This window comes from Squalius cephalus (genome assembly GCF_949319135.1).
Source record: "Squalius cephalus genome assembly, chromosome: 3".
In the NCBI taxonomy this organism is placed as follows: Eukaryota; Metazoa; Chordata; class Actinopteri; order Cypriniformes; family Leuciscidae; genus Squalius; species Squalius cephalus.
The window spans coordinates 4957561-4984150 of NC_137124.1; the positions used below are offsets into that span (position 1 = coordinate 4957561).

Consider the following 26590-nt stretch of genomic DNA (forward strand, 5'->3'; position numbering starts at 1 on the left):
TTAATTATAAATAAAACATAATATAATGTGTTGACCTCCTACTGTCATGCTTGAACATCTCAACACTAAATTAAAGGCCTGTCTCTTATAGACACCTGTCTCAAATACAAGCCGGTGCAGTTCGGCGATTTGGGTAAATAGAAGCCCGGGCTATTATTTGAAGTTTTACGGTACCTTATCCATCTCTGCCTTAGTTTGATTTAACTCACTAGTTCGCAGCTTAAATGCATGCAGTAGCTTCCTAATTACATTGTAATTACATAATATTACACAGGTATAAGCTACGTAAAATAAAGTGTATCAAGAATGTACTTAAGTGTACTTCATGTGTATCTATAAACCTTATCCAACTCGGCTTGTTACACATGTGTAACAGTAGCTGCCTATTACATGTGTGTAATTACAATCTGTAAGTATAGGCTGTTCCATAACTTAGTTACATGTTAAGTACATTTTGTTACATGTTATTACAACGTCTATTACTAAGTACCTAATTAAGTAATTACTCTGTATCAAGGGCACCATAAAATAAAGTGTTACCCGTTAGGGTAGTGCTCAGCTGCTGGTGCATTGATCGAAAATGAAGCTGTCTAAACCCTCTGGTATAGAGGTAAGTCTAATCATCTCAGCAGGGCCGGCTCTAGCCCTTTTGTTGCCATAGGCGAGATTGAGTTTTGCGGCCCCTGTTTTGCCTTGCCCTGTTAATTGATAAGTATTTATTAAACTATACAAACAAAAATGCTCTTATAGTCACTCCATTACTTCAACTAGCAAATTATGACTTAAATTATACACTCTAATAAACTGCACATACAAAAATGCTACAAAGAATGTTCAAGGATATTTAACAAATTATGACTCAATGGATGAACAAACAAAAATGCTCTTATAGTCACTCTAACATGCAAATTATGACTTGATGGATCAACTGTAATACATTTTTCATACACAAATGCTACAAAGAATGTTCAAGGATATTTACCAAACTGGATTAACTCCATCTAGTGCAAAAACACTATTAAACACCTGTAAGGACACTTAAGCAAATTATGACCCATAAACTGGATTGACTATACCCTCTACAATTACCCTGTGCTATTACAGATACTGTACGTAACACTACAAAATTGTAGCTCTATCCCTATCTCAAATAATAAAAGATAAACAGTTGTTTCTGGCATTTCTATCCACCTTAAAAAGTGACACAGCATTAAAATTTGACTCGTCTGGACTTCCTAGTGGCAAATTCGTTGATGGTATCATCAAATGATATTTTACTTGAGACCTCTTGGTTGATGCTCATCAGTGCAAGCCCATTGAGGCGTTCTTGACTCATCGTTGACCTCAGGTAGGTCTTAAGTCATTTTAATTTAGAGAAGCTTTTAGCAGAAGCTACTGTCACAGGTAGTGTGACAGCAATTCTTAGGGCCACCCACATATTTAGAAAAACTTCTTCAAGTTTCTTCTCCTTCAAGTAATTCAGAATTTCCATTGTTGTCATGCCAGCTTTTGGCAACACTGGGAAATTTTTCAACTCAAGTGCCAGTTCCCTCCCATCAACATCTTTATGGTCACCGTGGCTCAGAGTGTTGCTGAGGGTTACGCACTCCTTTGCAAGTTCTTCCTCTGGCAAATTAGGAAAGTTCACCAACACTCCAAACTTGTCCTCAACATCATCCAAGAGCTTGAAGCGTTCTTGCAGTGATGTAACTGACACATCAACAATGACATTGAAAAAGGAAATTTCCAATTTCTTTAGCGTATTTCCCTCTGGCTCATCAGGGGATTCAAAAGATAACTGTCTTTTGTTTTTTCTCAGCCTCTTCTGTTTTAGCACAGTGTCCACATCATAGACCGTAAAAAAATGTGGACGTAGTGTCCGTGACGTCACCCGTAGGTTTCTGAAGACCGTTTTTGAAGCCTAAAGTGGGCGTGGCCTACCGTTGCCATCTTGGCAGCGCGTCACTCCCGAATTTATTTATTTTTACAGTCAGACAATGAGCTGAGGTAATGTGATGGCTAACAGACAGCAGACAAACGGCTAATGATGACTAATGACCACAGCAGCGGGAATACACCTGTCACTCAAAAGTGGACACCCTTAATTATGCAGAAATTTAAGGCTTAATATAATTTAAACGGATGAGTTATAAAAAAATTCACCGCCCTCATAGGTGTCATGAAAGGCCAAAATTAGTAGTGCAGTAGCAGGGCATGTTGTGTTTGTTGTTCCTTCACCTAAAGGCAAATGCATACATGCAAAATTGATGTTAATGCTTTAATAGGGGTACACAATGTCAAGCAAAAATGCAATAACAAATTAGTACTCTTCATTTTATCCATATCCATCAAATGTTCTTATTTTGTTTGTGCTGCTTTCTGAGATCCGTCAATGATCTTATAAGTTTTAATACACCAGACGGTAAATTGTGGTCGAATAAACAGCAACCAAGGGTCTTTCTTGCTTCAGGCTGCGTGTCCCTGGTCTCGGTCGTCTGTGTTTCGCTGGTGCCTGAATGCTAGATGTGGCCCCTTCACCTGCAACAGCCAATTCAATTAAATTTGTGAAAATGACTAAAACTGTGGTTGAAATTAGTTTCATTGTGATGGAATGTTATTGTGAATTCCATGTGTTTTCATTATCTTGTAGTACATTTTGTCAGATGGTTGTAGGCTTGAATTAGTTATTCAAAGGACTAACTTCCTTCAGGCTGCGTGTCCCTGGTCTCGGTCATCTGTGTTTCGCTGGTGCCCTGAGTGCTTGATGCGGTCCTGGATGTCCCTTCACCTTCAACTTTTTCTATTGTACTTATGGATGTGGCTTGAATAAATGCTATTAAATAGACTCACCTGATGCAGGCTGTGTGTTTCTGGCCTGTGTGTCACTGGTCCCTGGAGAACTACTACTGGATGTCCCTAGTCCGGCAGCTGTATGTATTTAAACACACAGAGTTCATCCATGCTGTCCGTTACACAATTGCATTTGGTCATTGCAAACCGACCTACCACATAGTATCTGACCATGCCACTTGTTACATTGTAAATTGCAATTTCTACAACCACTAATCTATTAGGCTGCTACAAGGCTAAATAATACTACTGATTACAATTAGTAGTATTAATGTGACAAAAACAGCAACAATAGTACTAGTTGTACTTACAAAGTTCAGAGAGAGGCGAACATGAAGGAGCAGGCATCCTTTCTCCAGCAGGTGTCGGCCTTGGCATATATTGCCTGAGGTCATCTGAGGACATGGCCAAAAAAAAAAAAAAAAAAAAAAAAAAAAAAAAAAAATATATATATATATATATATATATATATATATATATATATATATATATATATATATGTGTGTGTATAAGAGAAGAAGCACCAACATGAACTTGTGAATCTGAAGGATCTGGAGAGATTCTGTATGGAGGAATGGTCTCTGATCTCTTGTCAGGTGTTCTCCAAACTCATCAGGCATTATAGAAGACTCAGATCTGTTATCTTGGCAAAAGGAGGTTGCAGAAAGTATTTAATAACAGGGTGCCAACAATTATGGCCAGCGTGTTTTGGAGAAAAACATTTATTTTATTATGTGACATACCATTTTAGAAAAGCCCCAATTCATTTTTCAGATGAAATATCCACCAGGTGGTGCCAAAAATATTTTTCACACACTGAAAACATCTGGTACATTTTGCATTGCCATATTTCCCATCCGACCAGATAAATAAATAATAGAGTAAAGTATAAGTAAATAATAAATAAATGTTTCCTTACAAAAAATAAAGTCTTGGATAGCAAGCCAGCTAAAAAATAAATATTTGTAATTGCTCTGGTTTTAAAAATGTCTTGGTTGATGGTTAATTGTTTAGTCTCGGAGTCAGTGGGAATTAAATTCATATATATATATATATATATATAGCATGAGCCAAATTCTTAAGACCCTAATGTCTTAAGATTTTCCCAAACTGATTAACTAATGAATCATTGCAATTTTTACATGATACTGCATTGTTATTTCTTAATACATTATTTTGTGGGGGGGGGTGAAATGCTCATTTTCACTCAATCTCCTGTTAATCTTGAGTACCTATAGAGTAGTATTGCATCCTTCATATCTCCAAAAAGTCTTTAGTTTTATTATATTTATAAAAGAAAGATAGGCTGTACCGAGTCTTTCCGGAAAAACCCGAGCGTCTGGAGGCGGGCCGTGTGGGCGAAGCCAGAGCCATAGAGAGAATCCGTCGATCTGGGCTTTGTTTATAAAACATTCATCGTCGAAATGCAGGGAACAAACAGTCTACACAACTACACAACAATCTGCATCCACTGTTCCTAACGCTGGGTTCTTTGGGAAGCTTTCCCTCACATCCAAAAACACACTTTGGAGACACTATGCAGCGCTGTCGATGGTTTCCTGTTGAAGCGCGTTGATGTGCGCGGTCTCGCTCTCCTCTGGTCGACGTGTGCGCGGGCGAGCTTTTCCGGGAGAAATGCTCATATAAGGAGTTCCACTCTGATCTACGTCATTAGATCCACGGTCGAAAAAAAACCAGCCGAAACTTGCACCAACCCGGAAGTAAGATTTTCGGCACAGAAATTCTCCGTTATTCGTCCAAAATATTTTTAAAAAACTTTGGCCATGTTAAGCATGAGAATCCATCTCTTTAACACTGTAAACAACTCTGAATACATGAAACACCATTGTACCCCCCCTTTAAATCTGTCAAGATCTCAGCAGAGGAGGATTAAACAACTCCACTAACAGCATTACCAGCTTCACTTATTACTAACCAGACTGACTTTATTTCTGTTAGACGTCTACAAAAGTTCTTATTGAGAATTAACCCTCTGGGGACCAAGCTGTTTTTGGGGTCCTTGAGATGTTCTGACATGCCTTGATATTTGTGCTTTTTTCAGTTATTTATAAACATGTTAATGGCAAAGGTGTAAATTCACTCTATATAGCACAAACAGGGCTACCATAATATGCGAGCAACGTGCATGTAGATGTTTGTATTTTTAAGAGAATAATGTTTATGCGTGGTTATTGGAAAAAAATAAAATGAAAGTTGCTGATTTAAGAACACAAAACACATAGTAAATATGTGTCCACAAGACTTTTGACTAATTGATGTTGTCCCTTTGAGTTCTAGCTTCAAAATTATATGAAAATCATCCTGCCTGATTGTTCACATGAAACACTACATTGATTTAAACATTGTAAAACAGTTTTTTTGTCAGAAGAGGTTTATGCGTGGGAGTGGTAATGGTCATCAATATTAATGAGATTCAGACCAGAGGTGTGACATAGACGCTCCCCCAAGTGTTAATGGGCCATCAGTGAGGCAGCCTGAACAAAGAATGAGGAGATTCAAATGTTTTGTTTTTCAATCTGTTTTATTGTAATTTTGTAAAAACAAAAGTAAAGGCAGGTATCTCACAGTAAATGCTTATGCCCCGTTGATGCGGGCTCTAAGCAAATCAAATGTGACCATATATTGCATATATGTGACCTTTTATATTAACATTACCAATCAATAATTGTTATGTTGTGCATGCATAACAACACATTTGTTGCAAAGCCACACAGGCACATATAGGCTACATTTGTATCATCACAAAGTATATAAACAAAATGTAACTAACATCTGTAAAATAGTAGGTAAATATGTACTTACTCTTTTTGATTTTTGTTGCTGCGTGTCCTCGTTGCAGTGGAAGGCGAGAGTGAACAAGCTACATTCCTTTTAAAAAAAGTTACAAAACATATGTAACATCAACCAATCTCCAAAAATAAATAATAAAGTCATACAGGCTCATATTATTAACACTAAGTATAAACAAAATTGAACTAACATCTGTAAAATAGTGGGTAAATATGTACTTACTCTTTCTGATTTTCTGATGTTGCTAAGCGCACTCCGAGTTGCAGGCGGAGGTAGTGATGAAGCTACATTCCTTTTAAAAAAGTTGAAGAATATTATTACATAAATATAACTATAGTAGCATTAGTCTATTATGAATTACTGATGTAAATAATTTTAGACGCGTGCAATAAGCCTATATGCGTGTCAATGGGCCATTACCGGAGAGGCACACCGCAAACATTAGCCTAACACATTTGTGCACTTCATTAACTGGGTATATTTACACATTTCAGCACATTTACACACATTTACAACTGATATTTGCGAGCATGCATCGTTAATGATAATGAGGCAGCATTTATATAGTCAAAATATAATCTAAACACCTACTTTCTAAAATAATTTCTAAATTCTATCTTTCATACATAATGATCTAAACATATCATTTAGGCTACACATACAAATACAAATTTCCTAACCAAGGGGTGTAGCATATGTACACGAAAAAACAAAACAAAACATTTTTAAAATTGAAATGGTACGAGATATTAAATTCATGGTATAGATATGCACTTTCATTAGATCGTGTTGAATAGGTAGATATAAAATGTCAGTACTCTGGATGGCAAGTCCACCCAGTATAATATGTAAGCTCATGTTTTGAATAGCTTGTCAATTAATGCAAGTAAGAATAAATACTTACTCATCCGAAATTCTATCCACGGCTGGATCAAGACGCTCTTCAAAATACAAACGGTCGTCATCAGAGTAGTCGCGCTCCTCTTCTGATGAAAATCTGGACTCTTCGTCGCTAGTATCCAGGACGAGCTGAAGGGCTTCCGCACCGGTGTACCGTGTCATCTTCCCAACGCGCAGGTGACGAAATGATGAAACTTGAAGCGTTTATTGCATTTGCTTGGGGGCGTTTACCTGTTTTGCATAGATGGCTTAGCACATTATCTTGTGAATAGCGCGCTCCGTGAGTAGGCGTGAACGAATTAAAGTCAATGAGCTCGTAATGAGCTCGACTGGAATCGCTCTCTTTTTATACAGATTACAGAAGCTGATAATATTTGTTTTTTATATAAATGACTTCATTTAACAGATGTGATCTCAAGCTTTATGCCCGTGGGTCTGTTTGCCTGTTTGACTGAATTTTCGCGGAGTTATAGATCATTTTCGAACGCGTTTCAAATGGGAGTTTACTGACAGAGAGAAGGCAGAAATCGCATCATGTTAAAGTTTCTTTATTTGTCAAAAAGCAAAACACTTTATTTTTATTGTGAGTATACAGAAAAAAAATAGAAACTGAACAGGATCAATTGATGTATAACACGAAAATTAAAGATCAAAATTAACAGAGCATTTTGTGTTTATTTTTCATTGCTAAAAAAAAAAACGAGCAAAACGCGCCGGCGCGTTTTTGGTCCCCAGAGGGTTAACAGAGGTTTAGATGTCGATGTTTGAAGTCAGTTGTCATTATGGTGATCAGTGTTTGCTTTAGTTGGGCTCTTGACCCTTGACTTTAACTTATTTCTCTTTCAGCATTTGTAAGTGTTTTCAGCAAACATTTATGAATTGCTCAAGAAAGAGAATGATAAAAATGCGGATTTACATGTATTTTTTATGATTATTAAACAACTGTTATATATAATCACACAGATAAGAATACACAGGTGTAAAATCTTAATTAATTAAATCTGTACTGTACCTCGGGCTGCAGGTTTTTATACAGGATCTGTTGATCATGAAGATACTTTAAAGCCATGCAGATCTTCACAGTCCAGTCCAGAATCTGTAAATCAGTAAAATATGAATTTACAAAGTGTATTATGGTTAAAGGACAACTTTTAATTTTGACAGCACGCGGTTAAAATTATTTGTAAAAGCATACATGATTTTGGAAGACACACACCTGTCTAAGGTCTAACATTAAGGCAAGGCAAGTTTATTTATATAGCACATTCAGCACAATGGTAATTTAAAGTGCTTTACATAGAAATAATTCAAATAATCAAAAGAAATAAGAATAATTAAAACAGTTTAGAATAAAAATAAAATAAAATACAGTACAAACAGTGGCACAGTGCTCATTCAGTAAATGCACAGCTAAACAGATGTGTTTTGAGTCTGGATTTGAAAGTGACTACAGTAGGAGCACATCTGATCTCCTCTGGAATCTGGTTCCAGCATAATAGCTAAAAGCGGACTCGCCATGCTTAGAGTGAACCCTTGGTATTTCTAGCTGATATGATCCTAGTGATCTGAGTGATCTGTTGGGTTTATATTCAGTGAGCATATCTGTAATATATTGAGGTCCTAGGAATGATTTATATACCAGTAATAACACTAAAATCAATCCTAAATTTAACTGGGAGCCAGTGTAAGGACTGGTGTGATGTGTTCATATGTTCTGTTTCTGCTCTGCGTTCTGTATGAGCTGCAACTGTCTTATGGTCTTAAGGCCCACGAGGAGTCCATTACAATTGTAAGAGCTTTCCATTAAGCCACTGTTGTACTGGTAATAGGAGTGAGCAAGTAATTAACGTGTATAAACTCCATAAACACAGATGTAAGATGCAATCAATGTGTTTTGTTTATTGTGCTCTAATTAATTAACATTGCTTCCAATTAGCTTATTGCAGTGTCTCATTATTTGTTGTTGAAAGTCCATACCTTGCAAATACTGCACACAAACATTGTCCATATTCTATATGTCCTTGAACATCACTCTCTATCAGTGAAGCATGGTTAAGCACCATTAAACTCAATCCAACACAATCTTATAAGCACGGTCAGCATGATATTCCTCGTAGAACATGGCTTAACACGGTCAAAAAACTGTGTGCTTCCCCAATACACTGTTGTCTAATTACCCATGTGCTCCTAATATGCCAATGTCAGAGCGCCCCCAATGGACAAATATATAACTGCATTAAAATGGCTCCTACAACAATAATCCACCCTGCTGGCGATGAAAGCATGAACAAGTTTCTCTAAGTCTTGACTGGAAACAAAGCATCTAATTCTTGCAGGATTTTTTCAGATGATAGTATGCTGATTTAGTTATTGCTTTGACATGACTACTGAAACTAATTTCTGACTGTAGTGTCACACCAAGATTCCTGACTTGATTTTTAGTTGTAAAAACAGAAAAAAAACAGGAAAATGCATAAACCAGAAATAACCAAGCTGTGACCAACACAACAAAATGTGAAAATATTAAGGGGTATGAATACTTTCTCAAGGCACTCTATGTTGTTTTACTGGTATGTGGGGAACTGGTAGCCCAGGTGTTCTCTGATGTACATCTCAGGAAGAACTTACGTTATATAGGGTTAGGTTGCTTTAAAAGATCCCATACTGTAGATCAGGGTTCACCAGTCTCGGTCCTGGAGGGCCGCTGTCCTGCAGAGTTTAGCTCCAACCCCAATTAAACACACCTGAACCAGCTAATCAAGGTCTCACTAGGCATACTAGAAACTTTCAAACAGGTGTGTTGGAGCTGGTTGGAGCTAAACTCTGCAGGACAGCGGCCCTCCAGGACCGAGATTGGTGAACCCTGCTGTAGATCATGGTTGCTCAGTCCTGCTCTTGGAGGAGTTTAGCTCCAACACATCTGCCTGGAAGTTTCTAGTAATCCTAATGACCTTTATTCGCTGGGTCAGATGGTTTAATTATAGGGTTAAAGTTAAACATTGTCCCTCCAGTTTAATAAACCATGCTAATGCTGTGATGGACATCTGCTCCTGTAGAGCCAGCGTCACATGCTGCGAACAGAACATGGAGAGGGTCAGTTTGATTCACTTCTTGTGAGAGAGTCGGTGTAATTCGCGCCACTGCTGAACATTAAGAGATTGTACAAATGTACACACACACACACACACACACACACATATATATATATATATATATATATATATTTTTTTTTTTTACACATTCATTTAAATGCTAATTTTATTATCGATTGTCAATTAATATAATAATTATTTTGACAGTAATTATTTGATTTATAATTCATATAATATAAAATATAGCATAATATATAATAAATTATTAGAGGCTTTATTGCAACAGATACATGTCACTTTACTCACAGCTGATTGGTCCAGTTTGGGTTTGGGATCTCTAACCCAGAACATAACTGGAGCGGGTTAGCAATGTAGAGTGCTAAATCACATGGCAATGAAGCCTGCTATAAACCAGTTCTGGTGAGCAGGACGAGGCTGAGGGTCATGGGAGAACGGCGTGAGGCCAGTGCCGTGATTAATGATGAGTGACACCTGCGCACCGGTCTCATATCTCTCACGGAGGAGCGACGACAGTGAAGGGCGAGAGGAACAGGCCTGGATTTGAAGAAGGAAGTTTGATTCTCCCTAAAAATAGACAGACACAATCAAGTCACCTTTATTTATATACTGTAGAGCTTTATACAGTGCAGATTGTTTCAAAGCAGACCAGAATTTATCTTTCTCTCCATTTAACCTAAACTCTCAATTATCATTATAATCAAACTTACCTGGTTATCGCTCTCAACCTTTTAATGACAAACTGATCTCCACCTTAATTTTTCACCAGGATCATCTGCTTCTGTTCGCTCACTAATGTATAGCCACTGTCTTTTAGAGCTGACTGATTGCTCCCTATATCTGAAAGTGTGATGTTTAATATATAAAACATACAAATACAAGGGTAAATACTTAAACAGATGCATTGTGATAAATGGAATAAAGGCAGTACCATTTAAAGAGTTTTGGTGAAACCGTTAGTTTTTATCAAAAGTTTAAGTTCTCTAAAATTATATTTTGAGATCATAATCATTCTGTTATCATAAATTGCCAGCAGCCGTATCACCTTGTAGCCCAAGACTGGTCTCCCACTGAAGCTAAGCAGGGCTGAGCCTGGTCAGTTCCTGTATGTGTGTGTGTGTGTGTGTGTGTGTGTGTGTGTGTGTGTGTGTGTGTCTGTGCGTGTATGTATGCGTGCGTACATGTGTGTGCGCGTGTGTGTTTGTGTGTGTGTGTGTGTCTGTGCATGTGGATTTGTATGTGTGTGTATGGGTGTGTGTCTGTGCGTGTGGATGTCAGTGTGTGTGCATGCTTGCGTTTGTTTGTATTCCTGCATGTGTGTGTGTGACAGTTAGGGTTGCCAACTTCAGAAAAGGAAAATGCGGGACAATCGTGGTTATTTATAGGAAAATGAGGGACACTCAAAATATTTGTACTGTATCACACAGTGTACGTCATTTCAGTGTCTGCAGTTAAGTTTGTGTTTAAAAGGTTATCAGTCATAAACACATTTGTATTGCTTAACCTATTTATGTATTTAATTCTAAAAATAATTTTAATGTCATACATGAAAAAAGTCACATTACAAACAAACCATAGTTCAAAATAACAGCATTTATCTAAAATAGAAAGCTTTTTAACAGTATACACTAGGCTTACAGTTCAAAAAGTTTGGGGTTAGTAAGATTATTTTTTGGGGAAAAAAATAAAGAAAGTAATTGCCTACTTTTATTCAGCAAGGATGCATTACATTAATCAAAAGTGACAGTTAAGATAATGTTACAAAAGCTTTCTATGTACTTTCTAAAAGCTTTAAATCATTAATAATAATCAGAAATGTTTTTTGAGCATATTATTCCCTCAGGTAGATTACATGTTTTCTTGCGTGGCTGGATGTTAGACTCATGAACAATAATCACGTTGTTTGCATTCGCCAAAATTGATTAGCCGAAATCAAAATGTGGACAGTGAAAGGAAATTACCGTTAGCGCGAGACGAGTCCGGCTTGAAGCGGAAGCGACCAGACGGCAGAGGATGTTTGCAAATCAAACAATGATTTGTCTCAAAACAGTGATAAAAAAAGCTGTGATTGGATGATGACAGGTGTCGGTGATCATTCTCAAGTGTCGTGGTCAGCACTGCTGCTGTTGCTGTTGTATCAGTCATTGGTTTATCAGCTTGTCAAAAAACGGGACACGGGAGGTCACGCACGGGACAAATAAATTAGGCCCAAAATACGGGACGTCCCGCCTAATTCGGGACAGTTGGCAACCTAGTGACAGTATCATCCTAAACCAGCAACCCTTCGCTCAACAGCACCATCTACAGGCCGATGAGTGTATAGTCACTAAATGTGCACATAAATGAATTTATTTTATACCCCCCCATGGATGAAATTCTACGAAACTTAGCATACCCCCAGAGGATGTCAAGTTAATCATACACATGAAATATGGTGCAGTTCTGAACATCTCAACTGAAGATAGGGGCGATTAAAGCAGAATAATATTGGATTTTCCTTTTTTATGGGAGGGGCGCAAATCACAAATGAGGGATTATGGGCTAGGTTGATGTGGGCCCTTAAGACCAACATACCATACAAATTTCTTCATCCTCGGTGCCACGGTTCAGGTAGTTATTTAGGAAAAACTGCATTTTTGGGGATTGGGGGGGGGGCCCAGTGCGGGGGGGGAGTGGCCCCCGGGGACCAAACGAAATTTTTCCGTAAAAGTCTAGTGGGGCTACATGCCCACCAAATTTCATGTTCCCCGGTGTTTCGGTGTCCCTGGTATCGTTGACGAAAAAATTCAGTAGATGACGGGAAAAAAAAAAAAAAACTTTGACAATCGATTATGGGCTAGGTTGATGTGGGCCCTTAAGACCAACATACCATAAACATTTCTTCATCCTCGGTGCCACGGTTCAGGTAGTTATTTAGGAAAAACTGCATTTTTTGGGTTTGGGGGGGCCCAGCGCGGGGGGGGAGTGGCCCCCGGGGACCAAACGAAATTTTTCCGTAAAAGTCTAGTGGGGCTACATGCCCACCAAATTTCATGTTCCCCGGTGTTTCGGTGTCCCTGGTATCGTTGACGAAAAAATTCAGTAGATGAAGGAAAAAAAAAAAAAAAAAACTTTGACAATCGATTATGGGCTAGGTTGATGTGGGCCCTTAAGACCAACATACCATAAACATTTCTTCATCCTCGGTGCCACGGTTCAGGTAGTTATTTAGGAAAAACTGCATTTTTTGGGTTTGGGGGGGCCCAGCGCGGGGGGGGAGTGGCCCCCGGGGACCAAACAAATTTTTTCCGTTAAAGTCTAGTGGGGCTACATGCCCACCAAATTTCATGTTCCCCGGTGTTTCGGTGTCCCTGGTATCGTTGACGAAAAAATTCAGTAGATGACGAAAAAAAAAAAAAAAAAAACTTTGACAATCCCTATATGACCGCTTTCGCTAGCTATGCTAGCGGCGGTCATAATAACTGGGAGCGAAAACCTGGGTGGCAATAAGTAGGGGTGAGTGGGGACAGTTGCAACATGGCTGTAAGACTGGAAAAACTGGAAGATAGGTCAACTCTCTGAGAAAACTAAGGAAATTAACATCTGAACTCTCTTGCTATTTTATCATGGCTGTAAGACTAAGTAGGGGAGAGTGGGGACAGTTGCAACATGTCTGTGAGACTGTCCCCACTCTCCCCTACTTAGTCGTACAACCATGTTGCAACCGTCCCCACTCACCCATACTTATTTATTGTCTAATATTTAATGAAACAAACAATGTCTATAAAGTCATGCAGCCAGTTAGATCAAACATGTGTGATACTTTTTAATGAACATTTGAGCATTGAGAACATTGTAAATGTCAGTGGTAGAGACCATGTAATTTTGAATCCATTTGAGTTACTCCATTTTAGATTTGCACTCATCCTGATATGTGTCACCCTTCTCTCTGTAGGTTTTGAAGAGTCTGACAGCACATCTCTGATTGAGACTGTATTAAGAGACAGTACAAATGCATCGCCTTTAGGGTGACTCTGACATCAGTGATGACAACATGGATCTTCCTCATGTAATGACATGTGAGTCAGTAAATTACATTATGAATTTTTGAGCCATGTTTTGCTCAGGCAGATCTTTTGATTTTGGCATGATAGAACCACACTTCAATCCTCAGTGAACCGAGATTATATAACGTTGTGAACTCAAACAGATGTGTAAGCTGTTTTGAAAATGTTTATTTTTTGCAATTCCTGCAGCCTCCAACATTTCTGAGATAAACATATTGAATATGAGTTTGATCAAATTACCTTTATAGTTAACCTGTACTGAAATACTTTTGGGTTTTATTAACAACAAACTATATTTTCTAACCATTTCCATTTCTGTTGACAAAACGTCCTTTAATACTACTACTAATAATAATACCTTTTATTTATAGGCGTTCAAGGCACTCAAGGGCACAGTACAACATAAAAGTAAATCTGTATTTTTCCCTTTAAAAAATCCTATATATTATACATAAAGATATTTTCTTTTCTCTTTTTCAGCTGAAAAGACCAAAAGGGCCTTTCAGACTCAGTCAGCCCATTATTGTTTGAGGAGAAGTTCACGGAGGAGATGGAAAGCTACGAAGGCAAATATTTGCAATTGTATGTATGTGTTGGTTTTAACTCTTAATCAAACATTTAATCAAGCATTTGTTGTTTCTTAAACCCTTTCTTACAAACCCCATAGCCCAATCAGTACGAACAAAGTCTCAAAGTATTAATAATTCACAAGATTGAACAAGATTTTAAGTTGTCAAATTCGTACGATACTCATACATATTTGTATACTCATACATAATATTTCTTTAAAAATATTACAAATTGGACCCTGTCTGTTCATGGTCCAATGATACATGATGTCTCTCCACACCTCATAACCTTCCTCTGTATGCAAGAGTCTCTTACATACTGACCCCTAACAGGAATGAATCAAACATACCAATTCCCAACAAATAACAAAGTGCCACACATAAATACAAATAGTGAGATCAATAAACACGCATGATGCTTATAACAAAACCCCTTAGCCCATAGACTCTTGTAAAAAAAACAAAGCTTTGCTACAGGCCAGTCTATAACACTGGTCTTACTTTGAAAACGCACAGAGCGAACAAGCCCCTTTTTATCAGGGAATGTTTCCAAAACTCTTCAGAGTGGCCAGGGGCCTTGAGTCGCTGTTGGATCCATAATGGACACAGTGTCTCCAGGCTTGAGGCTATTCTTAGTTTTATTCCATTTCTGCCTCTCCTGCAGCGAAGGTAGGTATTCTCTCACCCATCTCTTCCAAAAGAGATCTGAAATGTCTTGGACCTGTCTCCACTTTCTTTTTATGCACAAATCATGTACATCAAACAATCCAGGAGATAATGTCAGTTTTCCTTTCAGCAACATGATATGATTAGGGTCAGAGCTTCAAGATCCATTGGATCATCAGACAATTTGGTGACTGGTCGATAATTCAAGATGGTCTTAGCTTCACACAAGACTGTATGTAAACCATCGTCATCAAGCATCTGCTGTTGGAGAACTGCAGTGAGGATTTTCCTCAACATGCTGTTGACCTGCTCCCAAACCACACCATAATGGGACCCAGCAGGAGGATTGAAAGCCCTTCTGCCATAAAACTCCATGATTGTTAGCCTGATTCAATGATGAAAGTGCCTCCCTACGTTCTTTCTTTGCCCCCATGAAATTTGAACCATTATCTGATAGAAGATGCTCCACTTGCCATCTTCTTCTGATAAATTGGTGCAGAGCATTAATACAGGCATCGGTGTCAAGAGAAGTAGCCAATTCAAGGTGAACTGCCCTGTTGGCCAAGCAGGCAAAGATGACACCATAACACTTCGCTGTGCCTTTTCCTTTCTTCACCACTATTGGTCCAAAATAGTCAACACTCATATTGGTAAATGGGGGATGGTCTGGCAGAATCCTCTCGTTGGGCAGGTCGGCCATCTTCTGCCCCATCATCCGGCCATTATATCTTTTACAGAAACAACATTTTGCTATTATCTTTCTCACAGCTGAGGTGGCACCTGTCAACCAATACCTCCTTCTTAATGTAGACAACATGTGGTTACGCCCACTATAGCCAAGCTGTTGATGTAAATCCTTCAGTATGAGGGTAGCCACATGCTGATCTTTAGTGAGGAGTAGTGCATATTTTGTGTCTTCTGGCAAAGAGCCTCGTGTCAGCCGCCCTCCGACTCTCAAAAGCCCATCATCCAACAACGGGTTTGCTAACTCCTTTCCAGAAGACAAAGCAGCGATCTCCTCAGGGAATCTTTGCTGTTGGCAGTAGCAGATTATAGCCAGCTCAGCTTCCATAAGATCTTCTGCTGACAAGGTTTGTCCTCCTGTTGCACCTTTAACCATCCGACTCTCTTGCACCAAGGCACTCTGCTGGTTGGCATCAGCAATATCTGACTCCACCCTCTTGCGAGTTCTTCTCAACAATAATATCCTCTTCAACCTAAGCAACCAGGCAACTGCTACTTGAAGTTTCCTCCAATCTGAAAAGTAAGCCATCATTTTTATCTGTTTTGCCACAGATAAATTGTTAGGAAGACTTCAAGGTAAAATGATTGTCCTGAAGCTTGGCAGAACTCTCTGCAATCTCCAGAAACCTAATATCCTCTCTTGACAATCCTTGCTCTTCTGCAGCTTTTTCAGTGAAGTCATGGTTGAATTGTTTAAACAACATCTCCTCCAATCTACACACAGAATTCCTGTTAACCACTGCAGAACAGTCTTCAGCCTCAAAGCTGCCTGCATGCAAAGGACCATTGATGACCCAACCTAATGTCGTTCTCATAGCATAAGGGCCATCCCCATGGTTGTTAATGACTTCCCAAGGCTCCAACATCTTAGGGAGCGTTGTTTCCAATCAACAAATCAACGTTAGCCATTATGCGGGAAACTTTAACCTTTGCCAGGTAAGGCCACTTATACAAATCTAATGTTGTCAGAACTTACAGGCATTTGTTTCTGTGTGAGCGTTTGTGGAAGCTGATAGATGTTACCATCAATAGCAGACACTTCCAAACCTGAGAGTGTGAATGCTGAAACAACTTTTTCATGTCCCATAGTTTGTAACAGAAACTGATTTCCTCTACCAGAAAGATTAAGCCGCTGCATAAGACTTTCAGTACAAAAAGTCGCAGAACTGCCAGGATCCAGGAATGCATACATTTGGATTAGCTGATCTCCTTTACTTTACTTGAACTGGTAAAATAGGAAGCAGACAGCAACCTTTTCCGCCCCCTGTATGACCACACGTTTCAGCAGATCTTAAGAATTTGCATGCCTCCGCCTCCTCTTAATTGGCCGTATATCTGTCAACATGAAGCACAATGGGATGGTGCTGATTACATATCCTACAAGTCAACCGCTTGCCACAATTACGACTCATGTGCCCAGCACTTAAACAGCCAAAGCAAAGCTCTTTCTCCATCTTTTCCCTTTGCTTCTTCCTTTTTAATTGTTGACAGTACTCCAATACATGATGCTTAGCACACCACACACATAATGGAATCACTTTAGAATTGTTTGGTTGCAATTCTGTCCTCATATTCTTACTGTGCGTTCACACCGGACGCGAATAGCGCGTCAAATTCGCGCCTGCCGCGTCTGGTTATACGCTTGACCACTTTGTGTGCAACAAGAGCGAAATTGACGCGCGTAAAATCAAAAGTTTGAATCGAAATTTACGCGCGTCAGAGGCGAAAGTTTCTAAACCTGTTGGTGGCCATCTTTTTTTAGATGTTTATCGAGCATTAGCATTAGCATTAATCGAGAGAGTCAACGTTCGTATATGCTCTGGAGAGCAGAAACAGCAGCGTAGGGGACATCGTCGCTGTACTCGGGTCCACCAAACCCTCCGGAGGGTTTCAGGAGTTTCACAATTTGCTCCAGGAGGTAGGTTTGGTGGACTGACGAGCCCGCGCTACACAGCCCGGCGCGAGGTTCACCCTCGCCCGCACCCACCTAATCTGTCATTTATTTTTGTTTTGATAATAAATGGAGCCAGCCTCCAAAAGTGAAACCTGTCCTGTGATTTTTTTTTTTAAAGATTTTATACACTAAATTGTGTTGGTTGTCTTTACATTAGATTAATAAAGTTTCATATAATCTAGATAGATAAGAATAGATATGGAATAAATAGCATTCAATAAAAAATGAGTATTTATCATATTGAAATCGAGTTTTTATGTGAAAGATTTGCTTTGTTGTGCATTTTAGTCATATTACAAAATAATTTATTGAGGCCAAACATAAAATAACATTATAAACTGTCAGTTCACCACGTAATGCAGCAACCAGGCTCCTGATTGGTTAACGCGGCGCGAATTGATGCAGAAGTTCAGATTTTTCAACTCAGGCGGCAGACGCGAATTCGCGTCAAACGCGTGAATGCACAAAAAGCACTAATAAAATCATTCGGGCGTAACGCGCTTAACGCGCCAAGACGCTCAATTCGCGCGAACTTGACGCGCGAATGAAGCGAATTCGCGTCTACCGCGGCGCGCTAAACGCCTCATTCGCGCCGCAGGAATTTTTTACGCTCGGAACGCGTCTTTGCATTGACTTAACATTGAAATCACTCGCGCCTGACGCGCTATTCGCGTCCGGTGTGAACGCACCATTAGAGCAGGGGTGCCCAACCCTGCTCCTACCGATCGACTGTCCTGCACAGTTCATCTCCAACCCTAATCAAACACACCTGCCTTTAATTTTCAAGTGATCCTGAAGACCTTAATTTGTTGATTCAGGTGTGTTTGATTAGGGTTGGAGATAAACTGTGCAGGACAGTCAATCGGCAGGAGCAGGGTTGGGCACCCCTGTCTTAGAGGTTTCCCCAGATTCCACTGGTACAACGTTAGTGGCGAAGATGTTTCCTTTGACTCTACCTTCTAGACATAGCCTTGGTCGATTAACAGGTCTCGTGATAGTTGGCAAATCCCTAATATCACCAAACAAGGGATCCATTAGGATGCCAACCTGTCTTTCAATAAATTCCACAAGATCTTTGAACAAAGCTCTATACATTGAGTAGTTTCCAGAATGTTATGTGCAACAGTTATCCACCGCTCTCTGAGCTTGAAAGGCAATTTACACATAATAGCTCTCATATTGTTGGCATACTGTATCTAACTCCTGAAGGTATTGCAATTCCTCAGTGACGTTGCAACAACCATGCAGAAAAAGGGCATTCGATTGCAAAGCATTGACATCTTCCCCTTTTACTGAGGGCCAAGGCAAGACTCTTTCCAAATAAGCAGTGGCAATCTTGTACTTATTGCCCAAATGTTCCTGCAATAGCGGTTGTGCCTTAGCATAGCCAAGATCAGGGGTCATGTGTAAGCAACTACGTACTAACTCTTTTGGCTCCCCCCTAGTGAACTGTTCCATGTATAAGCAATCACTATAGCTTGCCTTCTCATCCACTCCCTTTTCAAATGCTTTGATAAACAATACATACTGAAAAGGGTCTCCATCAAATAAATGTATTTCTTTTGCTGGTAAAGATGAACAACGTTGCTGTTGGATAAGAGCTGATGTTATTTAATTTTGCTTTTGCAGTATAGTGCCAATGTCACAATAGTGACTCTCCATTTGTGGCCGAAAAATCATTTCAGATGCATGTTGTCGACTTTGAACTGATGTGGGTCGAGAAATCATTTCATATGCACGTTGTCCATGTTGAACTGATGTGGGTCGAGAAATCATTTGAGATGCACATTGCCCATGTTGAACTGATGTGGGTTGAGAAATCATTTCAGATGCAGTTGTCCAGCCAACAAGTTCAAACTCATCTGCCTTGGATTTAATACAGTTGCAGATGCTTTCCCCTCTTCCTTTTCCAAATGAGACGTCACACCATAATAGTAAACGCAATTCTAAAAGCATTTCTTTCAGTTCCAGTTGCTCATTTTTCCTCTTAATCATATGCTCTTGCTCCTCCACGTCCTGTCTTTCCTTTAAAGCTGCTAAAGTCCTTAAATCAAAGCAAGCTAATTGAATAAGTCCTTTGTTTCAGGTGAGGAAGGAACATCTGGTGCCCAAAGAAGACAGAAAGGTGCACGAGTCCATTGGTATGTCTAGCATTGAAACAGTGCTTTAATATGTAGTACATAATTTGATGTTGATCTCTCAAAGGACTATTAAGTTCTTAAAAAGTTCTTAAAAATGGCACCTTCTGTTTTTCTTCGATAAAAGCAGACCAGTGTGATAAAAAGCATTCAGTTAATGTTCTGGGTAGCTTTGGAAGATAATGAGTTGTGGCATGTATTACGAATCAAATAGTAAATGTTCTTTGAATAATTTGAATAATGTGATATATCTGGTTAGTTATTTGGCTTAAACAAGGCCTTATACTACACAGGCCAAAAACATTGCATTTGTGCTTTAAGATGGATAGCAAGAGAAGGCACAAACTTCAGAAGATTCTAGAGGAAAAGACTAATGTGCAGCCATGGAGGAATACAAGAGGGAAAAACTCCAGTCTCTAGTCTCTGAGAAGTATGCATGGCCATGGGTGCTTTATGAGCATGGTATGTCCTGTGCCTCTGTACCCATTTCTTAATTTTTGCCATGAAATTTGTATTGCAGTATTTTAACAATTTTACATTGTACAGGTTATCGGAACAAGCCATCGCAGTGGACAGAGCAGATTCAGAAGCGGACCGCGACCAGCTGATTCGGAAAGGGTTACCGCTTGGCTGAGCTTGAGCGCTGTCGAGGCTCAGGCTCTGGCTTGGGCTGAGCGGTCGAGGACACGGCTGGCCAGCCCAGCTGATGACTCGGCACTGTGCAGGCAAGTGGCTCGCTGCATGCCAGCTGATCCAGCCATCTCCCCTATCCAGTGAACATGAAAGAACAAATTTCTGAGGTGGCGTTGTTGCAAGTGCCATGCCAACAGTGTGGCTCGTGCAGGGCACCTCTGCACGTCGCAGATGAGCACACTGAGTGTCAGTGGTAAAAAGAGTACTGAAAAATCATACTCAAGTAAAAGTACTATTACTTGCCAAAAAATGTAGAGCTAGTAGAGCAAAAGTACCTGTCCTAAATACTACTCAAAGTATGAGTAAAAAGTAGCCCTTTTAAAAGTACTCAAGAGTGGTGAGTAGTAAGTATTATGCTATGAATGGTATTCCACCTTATACCCTTCAAATTAAAAATGTAGCTTACAATGTCGCTCCCTTTTATGGATGTTTCCCCAGTAAGAACATATATATATATATATATATATATATATATATATATGGCACTCAGCCATGTAATATTTGAGAAAGCAACCAATAATCAGGTAACATTTATGACAACCATTCTGTAGAGGTTTTCTTGCAGGTTAATTAAAAAAAGTTAGTGATTCATAGTTTGGCGAGGCTGACCTCTGTTGATGGTTAGAAAAACTATTCTACTTTATTCTACTTTTGCATAGTTTTTTATGTATATTTTGCATATTATATGCAAAGGATATATTTTTTATGAATATTTGCATTTAGAACTAATATTTCATCAGAATGTTTATATTAGAAGCTGCACTCCGTATGGTTTTAAAATGGCACTCTACTTGAGGTGGGGGGAGCTGACTGCACTGCCTCTGGGTGTGTTTTAAGGACTGCCTGTCCCCTTCGGAGCTCTATTTAAGCAGCAGACTGACCAAACACATCGCACTTTTCCAGCTTTGACCAGGCGAGCTGCTCTTGAGAAGAATTTCAGACTGCAGTCATTCATGTAAGTATACTTTCACTCAAGGGCACTTGACTTAAGATGTAGCTAGCTAACAGTTTCTAATACTTTGCATGAGATTATCCAACCCAATTTTCTCCCACTGCGTATCTATAGCACGGGTTCATGTTTTCAATTGCCATGCTATTTACGCAAAATTTACCCATTGACTTTAAAGGATTAGTTCACGTCCAAAAAATTTTTCACTCACCCCGATGTCAACCAAGATATCCATGTCTTTCTTTCTTCAGTCAAAAAGAAATTAAGGTTTTTGAGGAAAACATTTTTCTGCACAGAATGGACTTCACTGGCAAAGAAGGTTCAAATGTCCGTCTCAATGCAGCTTCAAAGTCTCTACACGATCCCAGTCAAGAAATAAGGGTCTTATCTAGCGAAGCGATCGGTCATTTTCTAAAAAAAATAAATGTGTATATACTTTTTAACCACAAATGCCCATCTTGTACTATCTCTGCGATGCGCCACGTATTACGTCATCACGTTGGAAAAGTAAAAAAAAAAAAAAAAAAAAAAAATTCCAAATATGTTTCGGTTTAAAATGTTATGGGTAGGTTTAGGGAAAGGTTTTGGGGTTATATTTACGGAAATAATTATCAATCTGGATCTGGGCATTTCCCCTGATGAGGCAAGGGAGGCGGTGCCACCTCAAACAATTGAATGAGAAAAAATCCATATTATAAATATAATTCAAAACAAATATTACCAAATGTGACATTAAAAAGTGTATAAATCACTAGTTTTTCTAAAGTAACACTGTCCAACAGTGACACCAGCAAGAAAAGTTACAGAGGGAGTCCTTTCAGCCTCGCACCTGTTGATTTTATATTGTAACGCTCGAATCTCGCGTTTGCAGAGGTAGCGTGCAGATTACAAGACCGTATGAATAAATATTTAAACAGTATTATCTAGTGATTATGGCTGCATTTAATTCTAAGAAATTAAAATGATGGAATAGACTATTATCTTACTTTAAGAAGTTAGAGGTTACATTAGTATAGAGTACGTTTAATAACAGTAGTTTTTGTGAACGTGCTTTTCCACCATCAGACCAAACACCATTGCTGAATTATGCTGTATCGATCCAGGTTTTTTAATTTCTGAAAAACATTGGTCTGGATATCCCAGCAAGGTAGCTACTCAATCCTGCTGGTGGAATATGGCGGGACAGAAGGTCCAAAAATAAGACTAATGACTTGTCGTTAAGTTAAATTGCTTCTGTACTACCAATGTGTAAAAAATCCTAAATTAACTTGTCAGATCTTAACTTAAGACTTAAGATAGAAAGTTTCTGTAATATGCCCCCTGGACTAGAGTTATAGTTAGTGATTCATAGTTTGGTGAGGCTGACCTCTGTTGATAGTGACCAAACTTTATTCTTTATTCTTTCTAGAGACAAACCAAGCCGTTGGGTTACATTTTTAAATTCTTTTTTTAAAATTTTTTTTTATGTGGGTTCATCCACATTTGAACCAAATTTGAGTTAAAACAACCCTGCATTTTTTAGAGTGTATAAGTTTCCCCCAAACCTTTAATTTAATACCCCCAAATAGACTTTAGTCTTTTTTTTTTTTTTTTTTTTTTACTTTTTTTTCATGCACCTTACTTTATGATGCAATCATCAAAAAGATAAAACTGAACTTGTTTAAATAAATGAATATTTCCAGCCTATAGACGATTATTCAAAAATATCTGGTTTCAGTCAATGATTGAATACTGTAGTGTAGACATTAATGGGTGCTTAATATAACAAATAATAATATTATAATATTTAATATAACATTAAAAAAAAAGGAAATCAGTCTGATGATTCCTCTGGCAGAAAGTGAGGGAGAGCGAATATTTTCATCAGAACATGAGCCGACAGGAGTGAAGAAAGTGAACAGCCTGACTGATATACAAAATGGTAAGCAAGTGCTGCTTTGTTTAAGGTTGGTATATTTGCAGTCCGGTTTTCTGCTTCCATTTTTGAAAGATAGACTATTGATACCTACTGATATAGACCGTTATTTCCTTGCACGCAGGCGCAGAACACACATGCTAGTTGGAAGTCGCTTTTAGTCCTTTTGGTGTGTTCAACAGCAGCTTTTTTGCCAAGACACAGCCAACAAAAGGCGACAACAACTTTTGTTAGCTTTCGTCACCGCTGGTTCAGCAAAACTAAAGTTTAGCAAGTAAAAGCATAATAAGAATACTAAGAGCCTAATAATTCTACTTGCTATAAAAAAAAAAGAAAAGAAATTGAACTGGATATTGTGTATCAGATGCATGTAAAAGTTGATTTCTGCCTGAAGATTACGCCAAATAAAAGCATGAACTCGTGTTATAGATACGCTGTACCACAGGACTACACAACAATAGCCACTTTTCCACCATTGGCCAAACTGTTCTCTGTGCTTAATTTCTCCATTCCGTGACAATCCGGCCCAGCCGGTATGGATATGGTTTCAATTTCCATGTGGGATTGATACCAGCACTCTTTGCAATGTAATTCAAATGTGTCAGTCATTGCCTTTATAACACATGAGTTTTACAGACATATGAGATACAAATATAGTGACTGCGTTATGGAGGATGATAGAATATTTCTGTTAGTAACTTGTTTACTACGCTCAAATAGCGCACTTGACCAGCAACAGAGAGCCAGACAACAGACAAGTAACCAATCCTGAGTGGCGATGTCACAACATGCATGGTTGGCCAACGGTGATGAGAATTCAGGTCCGAGAATGATTTGTAATCGTGCCAAACCAAGCTCAAGTGGAAATATAACATTAACCATTCCTTACCACTCTTAGATCCGTTTGGCCTGACAGTGGAAAAGCGGCTAATGTTTCCCAACCCTGTTCCCAGAGGAATGCCAGAACTGCACATTTAGCATGTTTGCCTATTCAGACACACCTGATTCAAGTCAGCTTATTAGTAGATACTCTATAAGAAATGAATGGGTCAATTAAGAAAGGAATCCAGTGTGTACTGTTGCTGTGTCTACAGAAACTGGGTTGTGAAACACTGCAATAGTGTAAAGCTGATAATAATTCTGATCTGATATTATTTTCAGATAGATTAATTCAAAGATGTCCGACACAACAAATCTTTATATAATTGGTGGAGGCGGAGGTGGTCCATTCTCATTTACTGGTCAGAACAACGGTGCCAGTTTAGAGAAGATCGGAGTCTGGGTGGGAGGGTCGCAGGTGAAGGCTGTCAAGGTCTGGCTTTCAGATGGGAGAGTTGATCAATTTGGTAGACCAGACGGACCATATGATGAGTTCAAGTTCCAGCCTGGTGAGTATTTCTGCTCACTGTCCCTGTGGGGGAACGGAGCAGGAACACGTCTTGGAGCCATCAAATTTGAGACCAGTTGGGGGAACACATTTTTTGCAAAGATGACAAGCTGGGGTTTAAAAACAGAATACCCCATTGATGTCGGGTCTGGATATTGTTTGGGAGTTGTAGGAAGAGATGGTCACGACATTGACTGCATGGGATTCATGTTTCTCAAAGCAGTTGAATCAGCAGTTCTCACCGATGTCCACTATCCCACTCTCCACCAACTGATACCACAGGTGACAGTAGAAGAAATCAAATCCGTCACTTTCAGGAACAGCTCATCCGCCACACAAAAACAAAAAATTGAAAGCTCAAAGAAAGTGATCAAAACATCTTCATGGTCAATGAGTAAGACCACTACAGCAACATTTAATATGGAAGTGAAGGCTGGGATTCCATCGATTATAGAAGTTTCTGCAGGATTCAGTATCAGTGTTGCAACAGAAAGCACTTATGGTCAGGAGCACACAGATGAGAGAACCGAAACTCTGTGTACCGATATAGAAGTCCCACCAGGGAAGATGGTGGATGTTGACGTCACCATTGGCAGAGCCACTTTTGACATGCCCTACACTGGCACAGTGAAGATGACCTGCAGGAACGGCAGTGTGTTTGAGTACAGAACCAAGGGCACATACAAAGGCATCACTTACACTGATATCAAAGTGGATACCAAGGACTCTGATCTGTGATGTCAAGACAGATTGCACATGTAATGCACAAGTTCTTTGATTACTTCTAATTCTGTCAATCATGTATTTTTGGGGTGGTGTTCGGGGATATATATATATATATATATATATATATATATATATATATATATATATATATATATATATACACAAATACAATATTTGTTGTCTTCAAGTAACATTAATACACCAATAATACCAACACACAAATATTCATATAGATAGTTAGTGTAATCACTTTAAAATAATCTCTAGAACCTGATTGTGTAATAATTTTTAAAATGACATTTAATCATAAAAAAAATACAATTCATTAAATAATCCCTGTCTGCAAGCATTGTTCCCTTGTCTCTCACTATCCTCCATTGGGCGGACATTTGGGCCACATGAGCAAAACCGATCCTTATACACCAGACCTGAAAAGTGACAAAAAGTGGTTAAATCATATAGTTGTAACTTTAATGTGCTATTTCTGTTTGATTTGACCCCTTAACCCTTGTGTGGTGTTCATATTTTTGTTACTCAGCCAGTGTTCGTGGGTCTGGTGGACCCACTGCATTTTTGGGTTTTTAATTCAACACAATCAAAAATGTTATGTTAAAATACTCAACAGATGTTTACTTCATCCCAATTACAAGCAATATAAACAGCATATATGGTCAATATTTTCTCTTTACCTTTGTTAGATCACATTTAAGAATTGCAACCTCGTGTGGGAATGGCAGGAGTAGAAGCACAAAACTCACTCTTGCACTCTTTCACACTTACACACAATCTCTCTCTCACACGCACGCACACACACACTCATGCAGACACATACACACACCCACAACACACACACAGACACACACAAAACACACACCCACACACACACTCACACACATACACACATACACACATGCGCATACACACACACACACTCACTTGGATATGTGGTGTACGGTCACTCTCCATAGGCATAATGGTTTTTCTAATATACAAACTGTATAATCTGTCCCCCTACACTAACCCTACCACTAAACCTACCTATCACAGAAAACTTTTGGCTTTTTTTGAATTTCAAAAAACACCATTTAGTATGTTTTAGTATGAGGACACAGATGTCGTCATAAACCATGTT

The 26590-nt window shown here is 39.0% G+C and overlaps 2 protein-coding genes across 2 annotated transcripts in view; one reads left to right on the forward strand and one right to left on the reverse strand.

Moving 5' to 3' along the window:
• The window catches only part of LOC307156318 (serine/threonine-protein kinase Nek4-like), a gene marked incomplete at its 3' end in the record, with an annotated part of 945281 nt that overhangs the window by 758334 nt on the left and 160357 nt on the right, over nucleotides 1–26590 (reverse strand). The gene's annotated exons all lie outside the window — the stretch shown is intronic.
• LOC307155873 (aerolysin-like protein) lies at nucleotides 24523–25535 on the forward strand (the record flags this gene model as incomplete). The annotated part of the gene is made up of 1 exon (XM_079866866.1): nucleotides 24523–25535. The coding sequence occupies one exon, from the start codon at nucleotides 24523–24525 to the stop codon at nucleotides 25468–25470; it is 948 nt and encodes a 315-aa protein (XP_079722992.1). The 3' UTR covers nucleotides 25471–25535.